Below are 22,576 nucleotides of genomic sequence, written 5' to 3'. Positions count from 1 at the left end.
GCTGCGAAAGACAATTCATGAATTTTATAATCAATTGCCCATAAAATAGAAATAAACAATGTTCTGTGTACATTTTCCTCCCACAGAACAGCTAGGACAGTATTTATTAGCCCTTGGAGAACATCAAAAAAGCTATCTATTCTCCATGAAGTATCACTTTTGCTTCTATCCATTTCAAAGAAATTTCCACTGTTCCTGTCAAATGTAAGAATTAGTAATAGCGTACAGATAGTAGTATTAATAATCAGTATTTATGTCAGAAAACCTTTGGCAAAGCTACCATTTTATCTGTATTAAAAGATACATCAACATCTTTTAATCTGTTAATCTAAATTCTGACAAGGGAAGCAAGTGAAATCCCTGGACAACAGTCACATTAAAATTTAACAGTAGTTAAAGAAAAGGAAATGAATCACTTGAACCAGAAACAGAACCTTGACATGCTTTTTCTATATTCCTGGAAAACACATTCACATATGTTACAAATGAACAACTCCATCTCAAGAAAAAAGCAAATCATCTAGCTACACCCTGCAAAACTTTTGCTTACATCAAGGTTTAGTAATGCAAATTGTTCATAATTTTGACAAGAACAGAGAAATTGTCAAACACAATAATTTCTTTAGAACATAGTATATCTACCTGGAATTGAAAGAGGAACTAATAGGTGAGTGAGAAATCTATTTGCTTTTTTGTTGTTGTTGTTTGGGGGGGGGGGGTATGGCATGTTGTTAAATATGAAGATGGAAGAGTGAAGGCGTATCAGTTTGACATAAAACTATGATGACTATAAAAAGCCTACATTTGCCCAGTCAGAGTTTATTTCATAGATACATAATGTAGTTTAACAGACTGATTATTACCTGGTATGCATCTCATATTTTGTGACTGACTTCTATCACACAGAGAAATGTGGACTATCCATATGTAAAATATTAAACATCATTTCGGAGAACTGGTTTTGTATGTTATAAAGCTGTATGTGAAAAACACAAAAGAAACTAACAATAGTGCAATGGGACCATGCTGCCTCTGCCACATAGAGGAGGTCAAACTAGAACCTCTCCTCTGATTTGCTCTTGGAATTTTTAAAACTCCCTTCCTTCCTGGCATGATACATGCAAGTTTAGAAGAATACATCATGCATGCATTCATTTGAGAATTAGAAACTACTACATTCAAGCTTCTACATTTAGTCCTTATGCTACCATCAGTAGATTTACTTTTTTTTGGTTTTGTTTTTTTTTACTTTTCAGCCTTCCCTTCCAAAAATTAAAAATAATTTCCAGAATTCCTAATTTCAGATTCATTTCCAATAGAGTCTAAGTTTCAGAAATCATAAAATTGAATACAGTTCACCACCAAATATTAGCAGAAAATAAACAAACGAAAATAAATTAGTATTATTTTCTTACAGCAACAAGCTATTATCTTAAACAATCATCTTGACATCTTACTCAACAGAGTTATTTACTGTCCAATTGTTCCCTATCATGCCTAAAATGACTGAGGAAGTCTATTGTTATGTGGAAACACTGAAGCACAGCTACATTAAGCTTTCTGAGGTTCTGTGATCAAACACGGCAATCTCCCTATTAATTTGGGTTCTTTTTTTCCACTGGAATAACGGCTTGAAAAACTTGCAGTTCCTCCATGCTGTTTGCCTACAATGGTTGGGGAATGTAACAATTAAAACTGCAGAAGGGTATAGTACTCCATGTAATTATAATGGTTGACATTTGAAATAAGTAACAGAAGCATATTCAGAATATGATTTCAAAATGTCAAGTTCCAGAGCTTAATCAAAAGAGAGGGTAAGTTAACTTCCCATAAAATAAAATACTATTTCTCCCTAGTGTGTATTGTTCTAGGTGTTATGTACCTTTTTGCTATGTACTATGTGTAAGCATATCTGTCCGTATACATAACAGTCTATCAGAACTTTACAAATATTTTTCAAAAAAGGTTAACTGAATCTCACAAAACAGAGAGAAAATTAACTACCAGGAAAGCAAGTAGCTTATCCAAGATCACAATCTGTTAAGGTTAGCATAAACTCAGTCTCATGATCATATTACCTACAATGGATAATATTCACAATTTTAGATCAATGACTACATAGCAATTCCTCATGAAAAGAGCAACAAAAGGAGCAGATTTGAATATACAGCTCTTCTTACAAAGTAAATGAGCACAGCAAAAATAAGTAGAGTCTGGTAATTACAAGAGGTCTCTGCTTTCCTGTGATCTTTTATCTTTACATATAATAGCTTTGATCAAAATATTTAGAGATGCATTTCCCGAGATCTAAGCTATTAGATATTTGCTTTATCATAAAGTGCTTTGTCAATGTCTATAAATAAACATAAAATGCAAACACAATATATACACTACACAGAACTAGAGGCTGAAATTAGCACTTCTGAAAATCATCTCTACTATTTTCTTTGTTCATTACTTCCTTAATACCGTAATGAAATAGAATATTTAAAGCTTTCTCTAGAAAATATACCTTAAATCTATTTTGCAAAACGTACTGAGAGATTTTATTTACTTAAGGGATGATGACAAAAGGCTTATGCATCTAATGGTAACCAAAAGTAGCATAATGGGCATTGCCAGGTCTGCACACTCATGAGTTAAATAAAAAAATGAGTCAAACAAAAGTAACTGTAGGAGTAACTGAAAGTTGATGTTAATTTGAATAGGGAATACCACACCTAATTCAGCCATTTGATTTTCCCTATGTATTTTCAGTCATGTAGGAGACTTTTCCAGTATGTCTGCCTCTTCTGGAGCCAACATTGGTAGGACAGCTTTGAATTTCAAAAATCTTGCATATTAACAGATTTTTTACTGCATTCTGGTCATAATGTCATCCAGTTATCCAAATCAACATAAAAGGATGCACAGATATAGATAATTTCAGTTTGTTCCACAGACTCTCTAAGCGTTTATTACCTAATTGAATATCCTTTGCCATATGGGTCATTCACCTCTAGAGGTCTGCATTTATCAAATCTGACAACTTAAAATACAGTTCTTTTCTTGGACAATTTAGAGGGATGAAAGATGTATGTTCTTCAGTATTCTCAGCTCAGTAATTACCTTAAGAGATTTTATTTTAAAACTCTCTACCAAGAAAACAGTATCACTTCATGTGATCTACATTCACCAGGAAAAACAAGTTTTAAGCTGAGTTATAAAAATCAGGGGCTTACAAAAGAGTTAACTGAACTTCATGAAGTTGGGGGTTATGTGGTGTGCATTATGGGATAAGAGCATGCAGCAAGCACAAAGGCATTCAAAAGTAAGCCAGTGAACCGTGAATTTTATTTTGTGGTCTTTAAGAAAAGACGAAGATATTAGAGAGCATTCTTTCCTTTTTCCTTTCTATGTCCTTTCAAAAAAATTTGAAAAGAGGAGATGCACAGAAACCTCCCATCTGAAACTTATTTCTAATTATATAGCTATCAAAATACATCTGGTACTATAGCTAGCCACATTATAATTACAGTTGCTTTCATAAAACTTTTGCTCTGTTGGCCACTGGCTGCTCACTGATCTGATGCTATGAAGGCACGTGATTTTACCTTCTGCCATTAAGGATGTAAGGTAACTGGTTAGTTAAAAGAAAACTAGTAATACCTCTCGGCTCATAACAGTTTAAACGGTATCAAAACTAGCCCATGATACTCTTTAAGAAGAAGTAAAAGATGGTAATATTTTGTCTGAACTTTAAAGAAGCAATCATATAGTGAAGTATATGAAAAAGAGCCATTTTATAATTTAATACACAAATGATAATTATATACTGTTTTTTACATTTCATGGTACCTGACATACTTATTCAAATGAAATCTCTTACATTATCAAGACTGAATGTTCATTTTCTTTTTTTTTATATGAACCATTCCTTTTAAGCTTTTCTCAGAGAGCTGAGAGTATATTCTTCCCTGGAAAAAAAGTGTTTACTGGAGCCATTAGAAAAACATCATCCAGTAAGTTCTTGCTAACCATGTACATGACTACTGTTCCAGGGATATAAAAAACCTCATGAGCCTTCAGATTTTCCTCTCAGCAAGTAAAAAAGTATCAGTGACGGGAAAAAAAAAAATCTCACAAAATATAATACCCATCCATTCTTAGATTATTTACCCAAGTTAAATATTTAGTCATGGGTGAATTCACTTCTATCATAGATGAATGGGTAAAATTTAATGGCTGCATATAAACATTAGCGTTTCACAGAAGTACACTACAGCTATTTTTAATAAGTATTGATTTCTAAGATCAAAAATATGAGTAAGATTTTAAGTAAAACTAACTTTTTTTCTGTGTTTCACATACTCTACAATAATCTAGATAAATATGCTGGTCACTATTGTATCTGAGGGACTGATAGCTGAGGATAGAAATAATTTGCTTCCCAAATGCAATACTAAAGTCATTCTCCAAAATAAAGACTTTATTGAAAGAAACCTCCAAAGAGAATTCTGTTAACAAATAATTTCCAGATAAGCAGGTGAATAAGAAGAGATTTCATTTGACTTCGTGTTTCTCAGAATACAGGCTGCAGCCACAGGTCATCTATGAATTGCCAGATTTGCTATTGGCAAGCAGCTCAGTTTCATTGGAACTGGGAATATCTCAGTTCTACTACAGGGAAATATAAACAGGGTGAAATTAGTGGCTGCAGGTGTTTAAATTGGCCAAATATTTGTTAACTCTCTTTAACTACAGGCTGTAGCTCACTCCACTCAGAGGAAAAGTCGAATCTAAGCACCTGCAGTAGCAACTATTTCTGGTTCTCACATTCTGCCCTGTAGAAGTCGAGCTTCTGCCTTCTCTGGGTAATGCTCAAAGATAGATGAGCCAGAAAGGCCTGTACTTGTGTAACAATTTTTGAGAAACATCGATTTGGCTAACGTACTTTTTTTTTCTTTGCCCTACCTTGTCACTAGGAAACGTATAATCTTTGGATTGTAAAGATGGTGATCGCTATTAAAGCTATCCAGAAAAATAATGCTCGCTCTAATTATAAATTCAATATTGTTACTTGGTCTTGATGCTTTAGGATTCTCTGATTAGGTAATAAATTGATAACTCAAGGATTCAAATATAAAACTCACAAAAGATATCTGTGAAAAGCAAGAGGTCCAAAGGATTTTTTTCAAGCTTTAAAAAAAAAAAGCATCAGTTACATGGATTAACTTCTGGCAGTAAGCCTCTTCAGAAATCCCCTGCATCAATGGGCCATTTTTATGTACAATGAGGTCTTGCCATCAGAAACAACTGGTTCAGACCATACTTTAATAGGATTACACTTCAGTACCCTATCATATTGGTCCTTGCACTTTTGTTTCTCTCCCAGAAGAGAAGCCTTCAACATAAAAAGTCTTGTACCTTTCTACACTCCACCCTCATTACACAATAGCCCTCAAAAAGGCAAATACATACATAAGACGGCATGGAATGATTTAAAAACTTTACCTCACGACTGATCATTTGCAGCCTTAATTAAAGAAAGGCTTATAATGAGGACAGAGTGTACTTTGGATATTTTTCAAAGGCACCTTTTACTTACGTCAACAGGTACCAGAAGGCTCTTGCCAAGATGCTGGTTAAAAGAGAGACACCAGGCTTCAGTGTAACCATTCATGTTAGGAACATACTTCTTTATTGTCTCATCGTTCAGCCTCAGCCAAACACCATCATCATTGTGGATCTATGGGAAACAAGCAACAAAAACGAGCCATGCCCTCCTGTAACTGTTCCTGGCTAGTAAGGATTAACAGCCTTTAGACAAGCAGACAGCAGTAGCAAGACAGAAATGCTCTTAACTATATTCGCAAAATGTAAGAAGAGGTAAAGAGGGATATTGACACAATCAGAGTATCAGAGCAATTAGAGGCATATCTTTTTAACAGGCTAGGAGTGACATTAATGCAATCACGCAATAACAAGATTTGCTTTGAGAGAAAAGATGAAAGAAATAAGCTAAGCTTTCATAAGCTTACTGTTCTCCACTTTTGAGTTTTCCACTTCTGCATTTATTTAGTAAACTGCAAAAATATCCCTTGCATGACATTATACATATATAGGAAGTTATACTGTAAGAAAAATACATGCACAACAGTCTGATGTAATAGTGATCTTTCAGAAGTGTAAGTGAAAGGTATAATGTAAATGATACTTACACTTTAGAATTTTTGTTCAAATAGTAAATCATGAAGAATTAAGTTCTTAGAGATATAATATAGTACAATGAACTCTAAGAATTTTGTTTCCTCATATAACATTTTCAAAAGTTTGTTGTACACATTTTAAAATAAGTAAAGAAATAACAGCTTGAAAAATGAAATGGCTAAATATTTATAATTTTGCAATTTATAGCTCACATATTCTTAAATTATATACGTCAACATCTAAACATGAAAAAAATAAGCCATTATTTGCATGGATTAACTTTACATCTTCGACCAATTTTCAACAGAAATTTCGTATTAATTACCTCGTCAATGAAAGTGATGGATCCATTGACTTTCACTATGCCTATCTGCTCACTTTGAAGGGAAGGGTGGCTACGGATACGAAGCCCTGCACTGTCCTTGGCCACAAATTTGCGGACCTAAGAGAAGCAAAGGAAGACAGTAAGGAAGAAAAATTGGAACAGAGTTCTCAAAGGGTAAAAAGAAATAGATTTAACAGATTCTGAAATGCTACAGTGATGAAATGGCAGTCGTAAGAGTTACAGTTTGTTGCTAGTTTCCCATGGCTGTTACATATGATTTTAATTTTTGTTATACCCAATACAACGTTCAAAAACGTCCTACCAGTAAAAGTACATTGACGCAATCTCTGAAAAATCTCTGTTAAACAACATTCAGTGAAAGCTTCTGATTCTTTAAACGCTCACCTCAACTTTATTCATTCCTGTCAGTTTCAAAGTTTTGTTTTTTTAAATTTAGTATCGCCAGTAACTAACGAACCCAGGATTACTGGTTCCCGTTTGGTGCTACCAAAACACTCTACTTTTAGTCAGTTTTTTGGTTAAAATTTGGGCATTTTTCTTAGAGAAGTAGCAATTTAAAAACAGTAAGAGCGCAGATCTTTCTACTTCCTTATTTTGTTTATAATTTATAAGACAGCTATCTCAATAATTTCTCCCTTTTCCATAGGAAGGTTAGATCAGACACGCCTTGTTGCTAGTTTGATTTACTATAATACCTAAAATCTCCCAGTTGTTATTCATCATCTTTTTTTGCCATTCAAACAAGTTATCAGGCACCTGACCCATCAAAGAATAAATATAAAATCAGAAAATGTAATTTCTGAAACCAAAAAGATGGCCTAAGAGATTCATATATTCTGTTTATGTTGTACAAAACGTTTTTCTTGGAAGGCCACTTCTAAATTCCACATGTAAAACTGAAAAAAGTATCAACTAAGAACATACACACAATCTTCTACTCAACCTAAAGCACAAAATGATAAGGAAACAATAAACTCAAGAAAAGGTACTGAAATCTAATAAGGAAGTGCATTAATTCATATTTGTTAAAGAAAGGAATTATGTTAAGAAATTACATTTATCTGAAAGGCTAGTTTAAAAAAAAATATATGTTTCACTAAAAAAAAAAAGAGAAAACTGATGAAAGGTAAGAAGCTTAGAAAGACCAGAAATTTCAAATTTAACTCCACTCCAAAATGTTTAAGGGTTTGCTTACTGGTAATCCTGTTATTCCCAGAATTTAGACTTCTTTCAAACTAAGTACTATATCCAAGAATTTTCAAGGTCTTTGTAAGTATACAATGCTGAATCACTACTAACAGCATTCCCAACATAAACAAGCTTATAAACAAAGCCATGCAAATCAGGGGGGGCTGCATTATTATCCCAAGATTTTGGGCTCCAGAAATTCATGACAGGTTAGCTAGAGCTTTGATTAAAAATCTGAATACAGAGAAAGGAGAATTCACATATCCTTTAGGATATATATAGAGAATATATATTCACATATCCTGAAGAATATATAGAGAGGAATATATAGAGGCCTGGAAGGAAGGTTTGCCTGCCTTATAACAACCAATTATTTAATAGAAAATCTCAAACAGCAACTATTGATTGTTTACGGATCGGATCCATGGAAAGACTGTCTAAGGGAATACAAGAAAAGATAGATGAAGCCTTCCCCTTTGCCTCTACATGACAACCCTAATTATCTCACTCTTTCTGATACAGAATCTCTTTGCTTTAAACATTTCCATGTGGCACAGTGGTCGAGTAACTCTCTCCTTTAACATCTTCACAGTCACTTTTTCCATGGAAGAAGGGCTTAGCCTGAAAGAACTGACTAGAAGAGAGGCACAGCAATGAACATATACGTACATATATGTATATACACACTACAGGGCATGGTGCTTTGCAAAAGCTCTGTTACTCTGCCGTCCTATCTGGTGAACGTGAAAACAGGTACATCTTGCAGCACAGAAAGGTGTGTTATATAGGATACAACAATCTTAACAAGCGCAATACCCTCCTGTGAAGGGAGGCAAAAAAATCATCCGCTGCCCAGAGCTTTTCTGTTTTTTTGCAACAGACACTAGTTTCTTGTCCAAAACATGCAAAGACACAAGAAACCATCAAAACATGTTAGTATACAATCATACTGGTACTAATCTTGCCCCTTCCATTTCAGCTAAAGTAGGGCTGCTTTCTTGTGGTCTTTCCAAATACTCCAAGTTACATTACATAGCTTGAGACATAAGGTTTCCCTCAGTAGGATGTGGGATGGTATTTACCACAAATTTTGTTTATCTGAATTTCACAGCCAATGAGGGCATAGCACTTATTAGTGTTCATATTCCTAGGCTGGAAACAGGTAACTATGATAATCATCTTTGCCAACTTCGACAGACATGAAAGTTAGATTTTCATCCCATTTCAAATAACAGAGAATGAAGAAATCAATGCCAAATCATGATATATCATCCATTTTCAATTTAAGATTCAAACAGGTTTGACCTCAGAACCGGAATGCTCCTCAGGCTCAACGTAAATATTCTGAGTTGAGAATAGATTACCACTGAGAAAGTACTGTTAGTGTCTTTTGGCTATAACTATCCGAAATTTAGGGCTGGAAAAGAAGATGAAGAAGCTTCAAGAAGATGAACTGTTCATTCCTCTCAATGAAACAGTATTTGGTATATTGGACCACCTTTAACTGATACATGTGTAATTTGCATTCTTGGCTTCCGAAGCATGGAGTACAGTACAGTAATTACCTTCCTGTATTATTCATAATACTGCTGTTCATACACACAGATTTATTCAAATTTGGTTTATTATGAGATTTATTGTGACAAAGAAGACTGATAAAATGATTTATCACGAAAAATCTCGTGTATTACTGCAATATCAATAAATCCTAGCTATGGACGAAGGCTCTACAGACACTAGCTCTTACAGGACAGAAAGATGGCTCTTCTTTTAAAGACCTCACAACTCAAAGGAAAAAACAAGACACACAAGCAGAAAGACACAGGAATATGATTAAACACTGGCTAATACTTCAGAATATCAGTGACCTAACTTTTGTCAGGTATTCGTAACTGTTTATGATGAGTGTTACGTGACTAATCGCAGCCATCATATATGAGCCAGGCACCTAGATTCCCATTGCACTAACTGAAAAGAGAGAAGGCGCTTCCAGTCAGCAATTTATCTCACTGTGGAACAGATGTCTCTTTCACTTCACTGGCTGCAAATGACAGACGATGATGAGCTTGGACAGAGATGTCATTAATTTATGTGAGATGAATCTCACCTAATAGCAATGGGGTGTTTTAATTAGCTTAATAGAGTAACCAGGTTAGCTATTCCTAACCACAAGAGAAGGGGGAAAATCTAAGAGTATATTTTTTAAAAAATGCAATAAGGAGTCAAAAGCTACTTGGAAACTAAAGGTAATTTTTGTTTTCTTTCATGGTAGGGGTACAGAGGGAAGGATCTTGTTAGTGGCAGAAGCAGACACTAGATCCATTTATGGACTGCGTAGCTGTATAATAAAGTTATTGTCTCTAGATTATCCCGACAGTTGGAAAAGAAATAGATCAAGATGCACTGTATAGGTAATAAGTTGGCAAATACTTGATCCTTGAATAGTCCACCTTTGTTCTTGTAATAAGACAGACAAGAATAACCTTGTCGTATTTCACAATTCCACACCGTTTAATACAGCTTAATTCCACAAACAAAAGATTCAGCACCTTGCTGGTTATCACTTCCTGAGCATCTCAGAGAAAGTTGTTTTCTTTAAAGCATTGCCATCTTTCAGCTTTCCTCCATTATTTGTGTCTACTTTAGTCCTTTTGGATGGACAAAATGGGGAAGTCAAAAGCTACAGATGGGGCTTTTTAACATAAAAGTATGAAATTCTATGAAAGATGTTACTAAATTAATATAGCATTTTATATTGACTGAAGAAAGAGGCTTATCACAAAACAAACCAGATCTTTATAAAGCTATTTTCCTTTTCACACCACAGTACAATATCAAACAAAAAGAACTAATAACAGTGCCTAATGCAGTCTGTATTCTTTATAGTGGTTGTACAATGTTTGTGTGACAAGTCAAGAGAAAGTCAGTTTCTGCACAATTTCTTAGTTTTATTAATGGACAAATAAAAAGATAATGGAATGAACATCTTTCATTTTATGTGCATTCAGCATATTAAAGTGATTTACATATATCCTCAGGTTCTGCACCGCTGTAAGCATGTACTAAAGCATGTACTAAACAACAACAAAACACCACCCAAAGACCAGTAAAATATATATATTTTTAACTCTCCAAACCTTGTTTGGCTGAGGTTCTGCTTTTGGCTTAATAAGTTGGGTTCCAGGTGGTATCATTCCCTTTGGAGGATCTTTTACTTTCACTTCTAGTCCAGCATCTATAAGCAAACAAAGACTGAGTTTAAGTAAAAACATTATAAGGAGATATGTCAGTCAAACGGTGACTATAGTTAATTTGTGCTATAACTCAGAATATACAAAATAACCACTCACTGATCTGTCTCACATAGGCAACATGTGCAGGTGCTCAATGATGCAAAGTATTACTTTCCCAACATTTGTATCCTCACATGGGGAAATTTACAGATACACCATTTAATGTTCCTCTTAAATATCTGTCACACATTATGCATACAAGCACTTTTAGTCAAGTAATTTTGTATCCTAACTGTTTCTGCAGGGTTAATATTTCAAGAACTGTGAGCCGAGAGCTTAAGAGGTGCTAGTCAAAGCTTCTGGAGAGATGATAGCTCATGCCTGATGTGCTGCTGCAGATGCTAATCACCAGAATGTAATAAGCAGGTAAGAGCCTTAGAAGCACAGGTCTACAAGAAAAAGCCTATACTGTAAAGAAGCAGCATCTTGCCAACAGTGTTATAAAAACAGATTGAGCTGGAAAATAAGACACAGTAAAAAATCTCTGATCATAAAAAAAAAATCTACATAAAGAAACAGTTCAAAGTTAAGTAACAGAGCGATATAACCTTGGGTAATATAAACAGAAATTATTTCAGCAGTCACAATTAAAGCCGAACTGTAGTAACGTAGTGACCTTAGTAAGTCTTTTTGTTTCGTTTTAAAGAGTGATCCTTTGAAGAGCTGCAACTTGAAAAGAAGCAGCCAGATTTAGCGATAAAATTGTTGGTTTCAGTAATGTTCTTCTAAATATATGCGTGAGTAACATAAGGAATCTAGGAGTGGTTCCAAGAAAGTAAGAGGTTTGAAACAGAGGGGAAAATCAGCGCTGTCAGTACTAAAGTTAAACACGGGTATCCAAAGGCTTGAGAAGTGACAGTGATAAGATATTAAGACTGACCTAGAACAGAAGTAACATTGAAGTAAGATGGCATAAATAAGTATTAGAGGATACCCACACCTCTCTAATAACCAAGCTTAACAGCTGTGTTCTAGTATCTCTAAAAATTGACCCTAAGTAATGTTCCTAAGTAATGTGTTAACATCTTCCCTTTAAGAGAAAAAGATGGTAAACTCTATGCAGAAATGCAACAACTGCTGATTTAAACTAACATGTAAAGTTTGTCTGTTTATTTATGCAGAATCAACCGACGAAGGACTAGAGAAAAAGTGACTGAGTACACTGGAAGCCTCTATGAAGGAAAATGTTCCAGCTTGGGGAACAAAGATAACGATTAAAACAATCTTTTATTAATCTTATCTTCTATAAGTAACACAGAAAATTGATCATCCCATTCCAGTATCATAGATACTGAACTATGAACATTACGTATATGTGTGTTTGTGTGTATTTATGAGAATCACTATGTATTTACAAAAGATGCTGCACAGCATCGAGAGAGGTGAATTGCTGATAAACTCACACAAACCCTCCCATAAGATCTAGGCCTAACCATGAGGCCTTCAATATCTTTGCTACCCTATTCACTATATTATCTGTAAGATCAGAAAGGGATTTGACTAATTTGATAAAACAGTCAAAAATGAGTAAACAGGTAAACAGTCATAGGAGGCTTATCAATCACCAAGGTTATAATCAATCAAATACCATCCAAGCATGAGCCTACTGTACATCTAAAAATAAAAAGTTATTCTTGGAATTGTACCCTCAAGGCTGCAGAACTGCTAGATGTGAAAATGTATCCAACTGTAATGTTGTTTACACTAATTGTATTAAGCATTGTCTAACTCTACGCGCTTACATGTGATGTACCTCTTGCTGACTATAACACGCAACTGGGGGACCGATCCACCTGCTCCAGAACACCTGTGAGGCAAGAGCAGATGTTGCCAAGTACCGCACACAGTTCAATATACTGCAGTATAGTCATTCTATTAACTGCATGGACCCCATTATAGTGGGTCAACACAATCTGAGGGGTACAAAACCATAGACTGAAGCCCACTCAAAAGCACAGCCCAGATGCAAAGGCCTCATAAAAAAATTAAGATCAAGAAGTATGACCTTCAACTCTAGATCTGAAGTACTGCTTAATAAATGACATCAGGTAAATGAATTAACAAATCATACTACAAATTCCATATGCAAAGTATTACTCCATAGAATCGATGCCAAAAGTATTGCTACCTTCTTGCATCTGGAATTGAATTATCAATCCAAGCGTAACAGTAAGTCCAAGCCTGAGTGATATCCATGCTTTGTTAACTAAATAACTCTATATCATCCTAATAATAATATCTAAATAGTCCAGATGCAGAAGCACGGGGTGGAATGTCATAGGCAAAAAAATAGCTTAAATTGTGAATGCTAGCAGGTAGCAGATAATTGGGTGTGGGTGTGTGTACGGATGGATCAATGTCTGAAATGAAACTTTTGAACGCACAACCACAAGCCAGCTGCTAGCTGCAACTGATATGGGCTGGCTGTAAATTTTGGTAACCCATGGAACGAAACTTGGTAACTTTATGCAACTCAAAAGTGGCATGTCCTGAATCTTCCAATTCGGAGACTAATCACATGTTGTGCTTCTGCACATAGAAAATTTAGATTGGGAAAACTGGGGGCTTGGTGTTCCAGAAAGAGAACCTTTTAGCAGGCCAAAAAGAAGGACTCCTGAAACAAAGAAGGATCTTGGAGAGAAGAGGGCATGGAAAGAAGAGGGTGACGATCCCGACTGGAGGCAAGATCCTGGAAATGGGGGAAGGTCCTGGGGATCAGAGAGATGTGAAGAGACAAATGCCAGGGGATTCGAAGGGACCTTGGCCAGTACCCCTGAGACAGCTAACTGCATGCAGTTGCACAGCGCAAACTGAAATGACTGTCTGACCTTTCCAGGCCAGCATCGATCTCCCTCCTGAGAAGGGAAGTTGAGAAAGTGAATGTAACACTGAGGTGGGAGTGAATAAGTGAACATGTGAAATAACCAAGTAGGATACAAGCTCTAATTGTGTTGGTTCACAGAATCACAGAATCGTTTAGGTTGGAAGGGACCTCTGGAGATCATCTAGTCCAACCTCCCTGCTCAAGCAGGGTCCTCTAGAGCACGTTACCCAGAATCACGTCCAGACGGGTTTTGAATATCTCCAGCGAAGGAGACTCCACTACCTCTCTGGGCAACCTGCTCCAGTGCCCTGTCACCCTCACAGCCAAGAAGTTTTTCCTCATGTTCAGGTGGACCTGCCTGTGGTTCAGTTTGTGCCCGTTGCCTCTTGTCCTGTTGCTGGGCACCACGGAGAAGAGGCTGGCCTCATCCTCTTGACACTCCCCCTTCAGATACTTGTACACGTTGATGAGATCGCCTCTCAATCTTCTCTTCTCCAGGCTGAACAGGCCCAGCTCTTGCAGTCTTTCTTCATAGGAGAGGTGCTCCAGCCCTCTAATCATCTTGGTAGCCCTCCGCTGGACTCTCTCCAGGAGTGCCATGTCTCTCTTGTCCTGGGGAGCCCACAACTGGACCCAGCACTCCAGGTGAGGCCTCCCCAGGGTTGAGTAGAGGAGCAGGATCACCTCCCTCGACCTGCTGGCAACACTCTGCCTCATGCAGTCCAGGAGACCCTTGGCCTTCTTGGCCACAAGGGCACGTTGCTGGCTCATGCTTAACTTGTTGTCCACGAGGACTCCCAGGTCCTTCTCGGCAGAGCTGCTTTCCAGCAGGTCAACCCCCAGCCTGTCCTGGTGCATGGGGGTTATTCCTCCCGAGGTGCAGGACCCTGCACTTGCCTTTGTTGGACTTCAGGAGGTTCCCCTCTGCTCTCCTCTCCAGTTTGACGAGGTCCCTCTGAATGGCGGCACAGCCTTCTGGTGTGTCAGCCACTCCTTCCTGTTTTGTAGCATCAGCAAACTTGCTGAGGGTGCACTCTGTCCCTTCCTCCAGGTCACTGATGAATACATTGAACAAGACTGGACCCAGGACTGACCCCTGGGGGACACCGCTAGCTACAGGCCTCCCACTAGACTCTGCGCCACTGACCGCAACCCTCTGAGCTCGGCCATCCAGCCAGTTCTCAAGCCACCTCCCTGTCCGCTCGTCTAGCCCACACTTCCTGAGCTTACCCAGGAGGATGTGATGGGAGACAGTGTCCAAAGCCTTGCTGCAGTCCACGCAGACAACATCCACCGCTCTGCCCTCCTCTACCCAGCCAGTCATTCCATCAGAGAAGGCTATCAGATTGGTCAAGCATGATTTCCCTTTGGTGAATCCATGCTGACCACTCCTGATCACCTTCTTGTCCTCCAGATGCTTAGTGAGGACCTCCAGGAGGAGCTGTTGCATCCCCTTTCCAGGGCTGGAGGTGAGGCTGACAGGCCTGTAGTTCCCTGGCTCCTCCTCCTTACCCTTTCTGAAGACTGGCGTGACGCTGGCTTTCTTCCAGTCCTCAGGCACCTCTCCTGATCTCCAGGACCTTTCAAAGATGATGGAGAGTGGCCTAGCGATAACATCCGCCAGCTCCCTCAGCACTCGCGGGTGCATCCCATCGGGGCCCGTGCATTTATGGATGTCAAGTTTGGACAAAAGATCTCTAACCTGATCCTCCTCAACCAAGGGAGAGTCTTCCTTTCTCCAGCCTTCCTCTCTTGTCTCCAAGGTCTGGAATTCCTGAGGACTGGCCTTAGCAGTGAAGACTGAAACAAAGGTAGCATTCAATAACTCTGCCTTCTCTGTATCCTTCGTCACCAGGGCACCCGCCCCATTCAGCAGTGGGCCCACGTTTTCCCTAGTCTTCCTTTTGCTATTGATGTATTTGTAGAAGCCCTTCTTGTTGTCCTTGACATCCCTTGCCAGATGTAATTCCAACTGGGCCGTAGCCTTCCTTGTCGCATCCCTGCACACTCTGACAACGTCCCTGTATTCCTCCCAAGTGGCCTGTCCCCTTTTCCACATTCTGTACACTTCCTTCTTCCGTTTGATTTTTGCCAGGAGTTCCTTGCTCATCCATGCAGGTCTCCTGCCCGCTTTGCTCGACTTCTTCCTCAGAGGGATGCACTGCTCTTGAGCCTGGAGGAAGTGACGCTTGAATATTAACCAGCTTTCTTGGACCCTTCTTCCTTCTAGGGCCCTACCCCATGAGATTTCCCTAAGTAGGTCCCTGAAGAGGCCAAAGTCAGCTCTCCTGAAGCCCAGCGTTGCAATCCTACTTATTGCCCTGCTCCCTCCTCGTAGGATCCTGAACTCCACCATCTCATGGTTTTTAAATAAACCCCACTATCTACATCCACTATGCATTTTCATTTCCTCTCTCTTGAGCCTGACGATACTGACCTAGCTGCTACACCTGCTCTGAAGCCTAATGTTTTGTTTCCCATTCAAATTTGAGATGAAGTCCACAGCGAGGAAATCCTAAACCCCCAAAAGCTCAGTAGGCTAGGTCTAAACAAGTGATAGCCTTTTTGCCCATTCAGAGGTTCTGCTGCATCATCTTAGAGCGGTCTATACACCAATTTCAAAGGGTAACTGAATTCTTTCTACTGCTGCAAAGATCTAATACCAGCCCGTTTTACAATGTGAAACATTGCAGAGGTATTGTCTATGCATATATGGACATGGTTACTTATAATCACTATTGTAGACAGAGAAGGAGAGTGAGTGTGCACGTTTGTAGGCATATTTGGGAATAAACAGTGTTAAGTTTGCAGACAGGCTAAATAGTAGGCCCACAAACAGATAAAAAACAGTTTCTAGGTGTCTCAGTCTGAGCCTGCCAAAAGGCATATTGAAAAGTGGAAACTGCATTGTGGCTTAAGAAATCTCCTGGTACTTCTTTTATATATATACACATAAATATGTATGTATGTGTGTGTGTGTATGTATGTATATATGTATGTATGTGTATGCATATATGTATGTATGCATGTAGGGATGTGTATATGTATTGCTCAAAAACTGAATTTTGGGGGGATTTACCTAGTATTTCTGAATAGGTGATATGGTATCATAGAAAAGAAACAGAATAATTTAGGTTGAAAGTGACCTTTGGAGGTCCAAATCCCCTCTAGTGGCCCTCCCTCCTCCACTCAAAGCAGGACCAACTTAGGTCAGGTTTTGTTTTCATCTTTATTTGATTAACAGTCTCAAAGACCGTAACAGCTAAGCTGTTTGTTTTTAACATGCATAAAACTTTCATGAAATAGGTTTATGTTAGACTTGTAATATTACAGATAACATGAAACATATTCTGAGACGTCTTTCACGTTGTGATTTCAGATGGTGAATTTTGACATACAATTCCAGATACAGGCTTTTTTTTGGACAAGTATTCTTTCTACCTTACATATAGTATCTCATACTATAGTCCCTAAGATCAGCAGGCCAGCTAAAAGATTTTCAGCAAGGAAGAAACCCAAAGCACTTAAAATTGGTACACATATTTGAGAGTCTCACACTTCCTCAATTTTCGAAAGGAGAAATGACACTATTTACTCTTGTGTGGTCAGAAATAATTTCCCCTTTTCTTAGGTTCTTCAGGTTTTTATTCCCTTCAACTATAGTTCCCAGCCAGCCTCAGCTGAAAGAGGACATCTTCTTGCAGCCCTAAATCTCTCAAAGCAACATAAAGAGTAGGGAATAAGATTCTTCATTATTCTTGTAGTCTAACCACATTACATATACATGTTTTCCAAATATGACTTCACTTCAGTGAGAGAATAATTGTGATTTTTTTTCTCTCAAGAAAGAAGAGAGAATTAGACTTTTGGACCAAAATGTGGATGGTAAGTTTTGCTACGAACTTTAATATTAAACTGTATGAGAACTGAGAAACCTATGCATTTACTGGCACACAATATAATACCAGTTTTGCTTAAACATAGTTAAAATTAAGTACCTATTTCGATGCCATCTATAGTAACATGAATGGTATAGAGCCCAACTGCTCCTGGAGTCCAGTTTGCACAGTATGTACCATCGTTGTTGACTCTGATCAACATGTTTTCACTGGGTCTAGGCATAAACAAAACAGAATTGAAAACATTAAGCAATTGCTGGCTTTCTGAAAATCATCTGTAATACTTAATTTAGAAAATTTAAAAGGAATTTTATTTTTTTCTTCCAGAAGATCTAAATACCATTTCTCTCCCCCCGTCCAATGTAGTAACCCCAAGTTATCTCCTTTAAAGATATAACCTTCTATGCCACATGTACTTATAGCAAATGATGAAAGATCACATTCAGAAAGTGGATAATAGAAATAAGGAATCAACATTAGAAAAATTAAGAATGCAAAATTTTTAAAAGAATGTCTAAATTTAAGAAAATAAAATAGCATGTTGTGTTTCTACCCTTAGAAAATTTTCAGTGTTGAAACGAGATTACAGATTTTTACTTAGCCAAGATTTCTCTGCAGAAAAAAGCCTCTGCAGTCACGGCTTTTGGCTCTGGGCATAAGCAGAAACGACAGGACATTTTAATTTTAGCCCCTTTTATACGGTTATTTTTTAATGTTTACCTCTTTGGAGTCGGTGAAGCGAAGCGCAGTTCTTCAAAAGAATAATTTTCATATACCTACAAATAGATGAAATTAAAAATATTAAATCAACAATTGTCAATTATAACACTATCATGAATAAAAAGAAAAGTGGAGTATTTTCTCAAAACACACGAATCTAACTTTTACACTTACCAGAAGCACTGCACATGGAACCAGAGATCAGTTCCAAAACACAAAAAGAGAAACAAACATACATACATACACGAACAAATACCTTCACTTACTCTTTAAATTGACATTACCTAGGTACAACATACATCTATATAAATATATATAATATAATACATATTTAGGAAAGATGTATATTGCTAACAAAAGTATTATTTACTTAATACAGTCACAGCCTTTGAATTATTTTAAACCTAATTTTAATAAAAAAACGTTGGATCCTTTTTATATTCCTCTACAGAGTTCTACTTAATAAGCTGGATTTCAATTTCCTTGTACGTCACAAATATCCATAGAGCATCTAAGGGATACAGCACCACGACAATTTAAGTCAAACTAAGTTTCTGCTGGCATGATCCCAGAATATTGCTCTCATGATTTCACTTTCTATTGTGCATATCATTGAATTATACAATAATTCATGTTAGATGAGACCTCTGGAGGTAATCGAGTTCAACCCTCTGCTCAAACTAGGGGCCACCCTCAAAGTTAGATCCAAATTTCAAATTCAATCAGCTTGTTCAGGGGCATATCTGGTCAAGTTTTGAGTATCTCCAAGCACAGAGATTCCATAGTCTCTCTGGGTATCCTATTTCAATGTCTGACTACTCACATTGTGATTTTTCCCCCTAATATCTAAATGGACTTTCTCTTTTCACAAATTGGGCCCACTGCTGCATATCCTTTCTCTGTGCACCTCTAAGAAGAGTCTGACTCTCTTCTCTACAATCTCCCATGAGCACCCCAGTGTCTCCCCGTGTAGACTGCTATGACAGCAGAAAACTAACCTTAAAAAAGTGAGCAGTTTATGCCAGTTTAATTCCTCAATCTAGCTGCCTGAACATGTGCTTTCCAGAGGATGGATCAGATTACTATAGAGTTGATGAGCTATTAGATAAGCCTAAACTATTATGAAACCACAGCCTCAGAAATAAAACAAATCTGAAATGATAATCTGAAGAGGCTTCTCAGAACAAAAAAGAAAGGAAGCTTTCGAATAACCACTGTAAATTGAAATATGGAGTGCATACATATGTTCTGGACATGGGATGTGAAGTTCAGAAAATATTGCTAGATCATAAAATGGCTGAAGTGAAATTTAGAAACCATCCCCGTAAACAGCTGGGAAAAATCCATATGCCATTCAGAAAGCACAGAGTACACAATGTATCAGTTGTAAAGGCTAGATTCCACTATCCTCCCAGTACATTAAATTAGAGACAGTTCAAAGACTAAGCAATGCAGTTTCCAAAACCTGGAAATCCCTGAGAGTCTGGATTTTCTAGTTTGAGCTCTCTGTGGTTCAGGACTTTTCCAAAACTTTCTGTAGTGTATCCCTGTAAATCACAAATGTCAGCAGTGAGCACAGCCCTAGTCACTTGCTGAAGGCCATCAAACATCTTTAGATTCATCAATAAAAAAAAGGATCCTCTTGAAACTCTGTTTACCAAGTAAAAAAAAAAAACCTAGTTACCAATCACATACGGATGTTTCCATCAAGTACTGATACAATGTACATGTTGATATAAAACAGCAAGGTCAGTGGATGTTTGCATTTTACACTGAAATGAGTGTGCTGAGTAATACAAGGAGGGAAGTAGAAGAGAATTTTTACACTTTCTTGAATCAGTAAGCTGTTAATAAACTAATAAAGAATAGCAGGTAACAATACATTTGCATCTCCCAGAAGGCCAGACAGTTCTTACTATAAATAGCAAAATATCAACTCTCTGCTGAATAAAAAAAAGTTAGCTGAAGTTATTGGATGGGAAAGACTGATTTTGAGGGAACCTCTGTAAGACTCCACAAAAAGGTGTCAAATACAAAAGTCAAGCATGCTTGAACAAGAAGAGAGAGATGCTTTTTGTATTTACCTAGGTGTGTGATTTCCTTTTACTTCTTCACCTTTGCAAAGATTTGCATTGTCATCTACTAAGACAACTTTAAATGAATACTTGCATTTTATTTTATCCTGATGTAAGTTAAAGATGATTACCAGTTAAGTGGCTAATATCAGACATTCCTCACCCAAAGGGCGCATCATTTCTAAAGATCAATTCCTGGACACCTCGTACTTGCTCCATAGTCAATTACTGCAGATTATCTAATGTGTTACAAATTATGTCACCGTAACAGCTGTGTAAGCAGGTTTGATACCTGTTACTAAAAAAGAAGCAGCGTATGCCTGTGCGTAAAGATGATTAGAAAACCCACCCGGCCTTAACTTTGAGTAAATAATATATTTTTTCCTCAAGTCATTGGAAAATACAGCAAGTAGCATCCAGCCAAGAACTGATCCTTGCAGTATCCCAAATAAATTAAAATAAAATCCACTTGTCTCCCTGATACAGATTCCGTTGTTGAAAATACGTTTTCAGACAAATGATTTAATGAATTTGTAAACTATCTGTTGCATACTATGTTGATTTCATATTTCTTCCACTGATTCATTAAGCTGCTATTTAATAACCAGTTGAACTCCTTACATATATTTAATGCTCCTTACAGCATTAACATCTGTAGAAAACAAGCCTGTAACCTTTAAAAAATGCTAGTTGGCTCATCTTTCCCATAAATCCACATGGATTATAAGTATTACCCTTCTCTAATTCCTGACTAATCATATTCTTAAGTTATCCAACTCCTAGCTATATGCATCATCTCATATCTCTTAATAGGATCAATATATTGCATATATGTAATTTACCCTACAGATTCCAACATACATTCAAATTAATACTGTGTTCAGTTTTCACCTCCACCTTTTTAAAAACTACTGCCTGCAAACTCTCTGAGCTCTCATTTCACAATAGCTAATCTCAATAGACACTGTTTAATATTTTCCTACATGTGATATTTTAATTTTCTAAAGTCATTATAGAACTCATTTGTATCATCTTTCTACTATGCTGAGCTCAGATTTTTTGCTATGTTTACCGCTTATAGTTTATAATACAGATTCATATCAACACTCCAACTCTATGTGAGTATACAGATTTGATTTTTTTTTTCTATTTCTATAGTGGTTTTCTTTTCTCCTCTAACCCATGCCAGTTTTCTAATCAGTGTAAGTAAAATCAATCAAAGATATAACTTCTTTTTTTAAATTCTAACCTGGCTCATAACTGTTTATAGTGTAGGCAATTGGCCCCTTTAGATACACACAGTCTTCTCCTCAACTTAATAAATACAATCAAGGCAATTTGTAACTAAGCAATTCACTTTTAGATTGTCATCAAATTGAAGCATACTTTTTCCTTCCCCTCTGCACAACTTCATACACACTTAGAATACCGTATTTTACAGCTACATTGCACAAATGACAATAGATTACCTTCATCATTGTAATAGCAATATATCGAGCTTCTTTGACGATCATTGGTTCATAAGAAGAGTCAAGTTTTGGTGAAGGAAGTCCTCCAAAGGTCATATCAGTGCTAGGGGAAGCCGCTGTTGCAGGACTCCCTGGTATTCGTTGCACTTTTTTAACTTGTTCTTGTTGCAAAGATGTTTTTTTCTGAGAAACAGGAATAGCTTTGACCTCCACCTGCAATAAGATGTGTAATACAGAAGATAATTTAGGGAGAAAACACACCTACACATTTGAGAAGGTATAGCGACAGAGTGGTTAAAGCAGTCACTATAAATCCAGTCATGTGTCAAAAACCTATGGGTCCACACTTGACTCTTTGCAAAACGAAGTAAAGCATCTCAGCGCAGAACCCGAGAATGCAGAAGTACAGGAGGGAAGCACCCAAGTAGCTTTGTACATGATCAGTAAGGGCTAGCAGCGCTTAGTTCTAATTTTGTGCCAATTATGCCTGTCCCAAAGCACTCTCTAGAAAGCAATATGTATTCTGGTATGCCTAGCTAAATTTTCCCACAACAGGAAATGCTACAAAGCGCA

General features: G+C 37.3%; 1 protein-coding gene across 27 annotated transcripts in view; it reads right to left on the bottom strand.

Annotated features, from left to right (window-relative positions):
* Nucleotides 1–22,576, bottom strand: part of MYCBP2 (MYC binding protein 2) — a 222,431-nt gene that overhangs the window by 70,236 nt on the left and 129,619 nt on the right. For 18 of the 27 annotated variants that reach the window (XM_068929451.1, XM_068929456.1, XM_068929463.1 and 15 more), the window contains 6 exons: nucleotides 22,004–22,216; nucleotides 18,460–18,515; nucleotides 17,839–17,954; nucleotides 10,861–10,958; nucleotides 6,515–6,631; nucleotides 5,588–5,728 (listed from right to left, as the gene is read on the bottom strand). In XM_068929451.1, coding sequence (XP_068785552.1) covers nucleotides 5,588–5,728; nucleotides 6,515–6,631; nucleotides 10,861–10,958; nucleotides 17,839–17,954; nucleotides 18,460–18,515; nucleotides 22,004–22,216 — 741 coding nt within the window. The remainder of the gene's footprint in view (nucleotides 1–5,587; nucleotides 5,729–6,514; nucleotides 6,632–10,860; nucleotides 10,959–17,838; nucleotides 17,955–18,459; nucleotides 18,516–22,003; nucleotides 22,217–22,576) is intronic. The other 9 variants (XM_068929476.1, XM_068929486.1, XM_068929482.1 and 6 more) reach the window with 1 other exon arrangement.

The sequence above is a fragment of the Struthio camelus genome, chromosome 1 (assembly GCF_040807025.1).
Source record: "Struthio camelus isolate bStrCam1 chromosome 1, bStrCam1.hap1, whole genome shotgun sequence".
NCBI lineage: Eukaryota > Metazoa > Chordata > Aves > Struthioniformes > Struthionidae > Struthio > Struthio camelus.
This window is presented reverse-complemented; position numbering and strand designations above follow the sequence as displayed.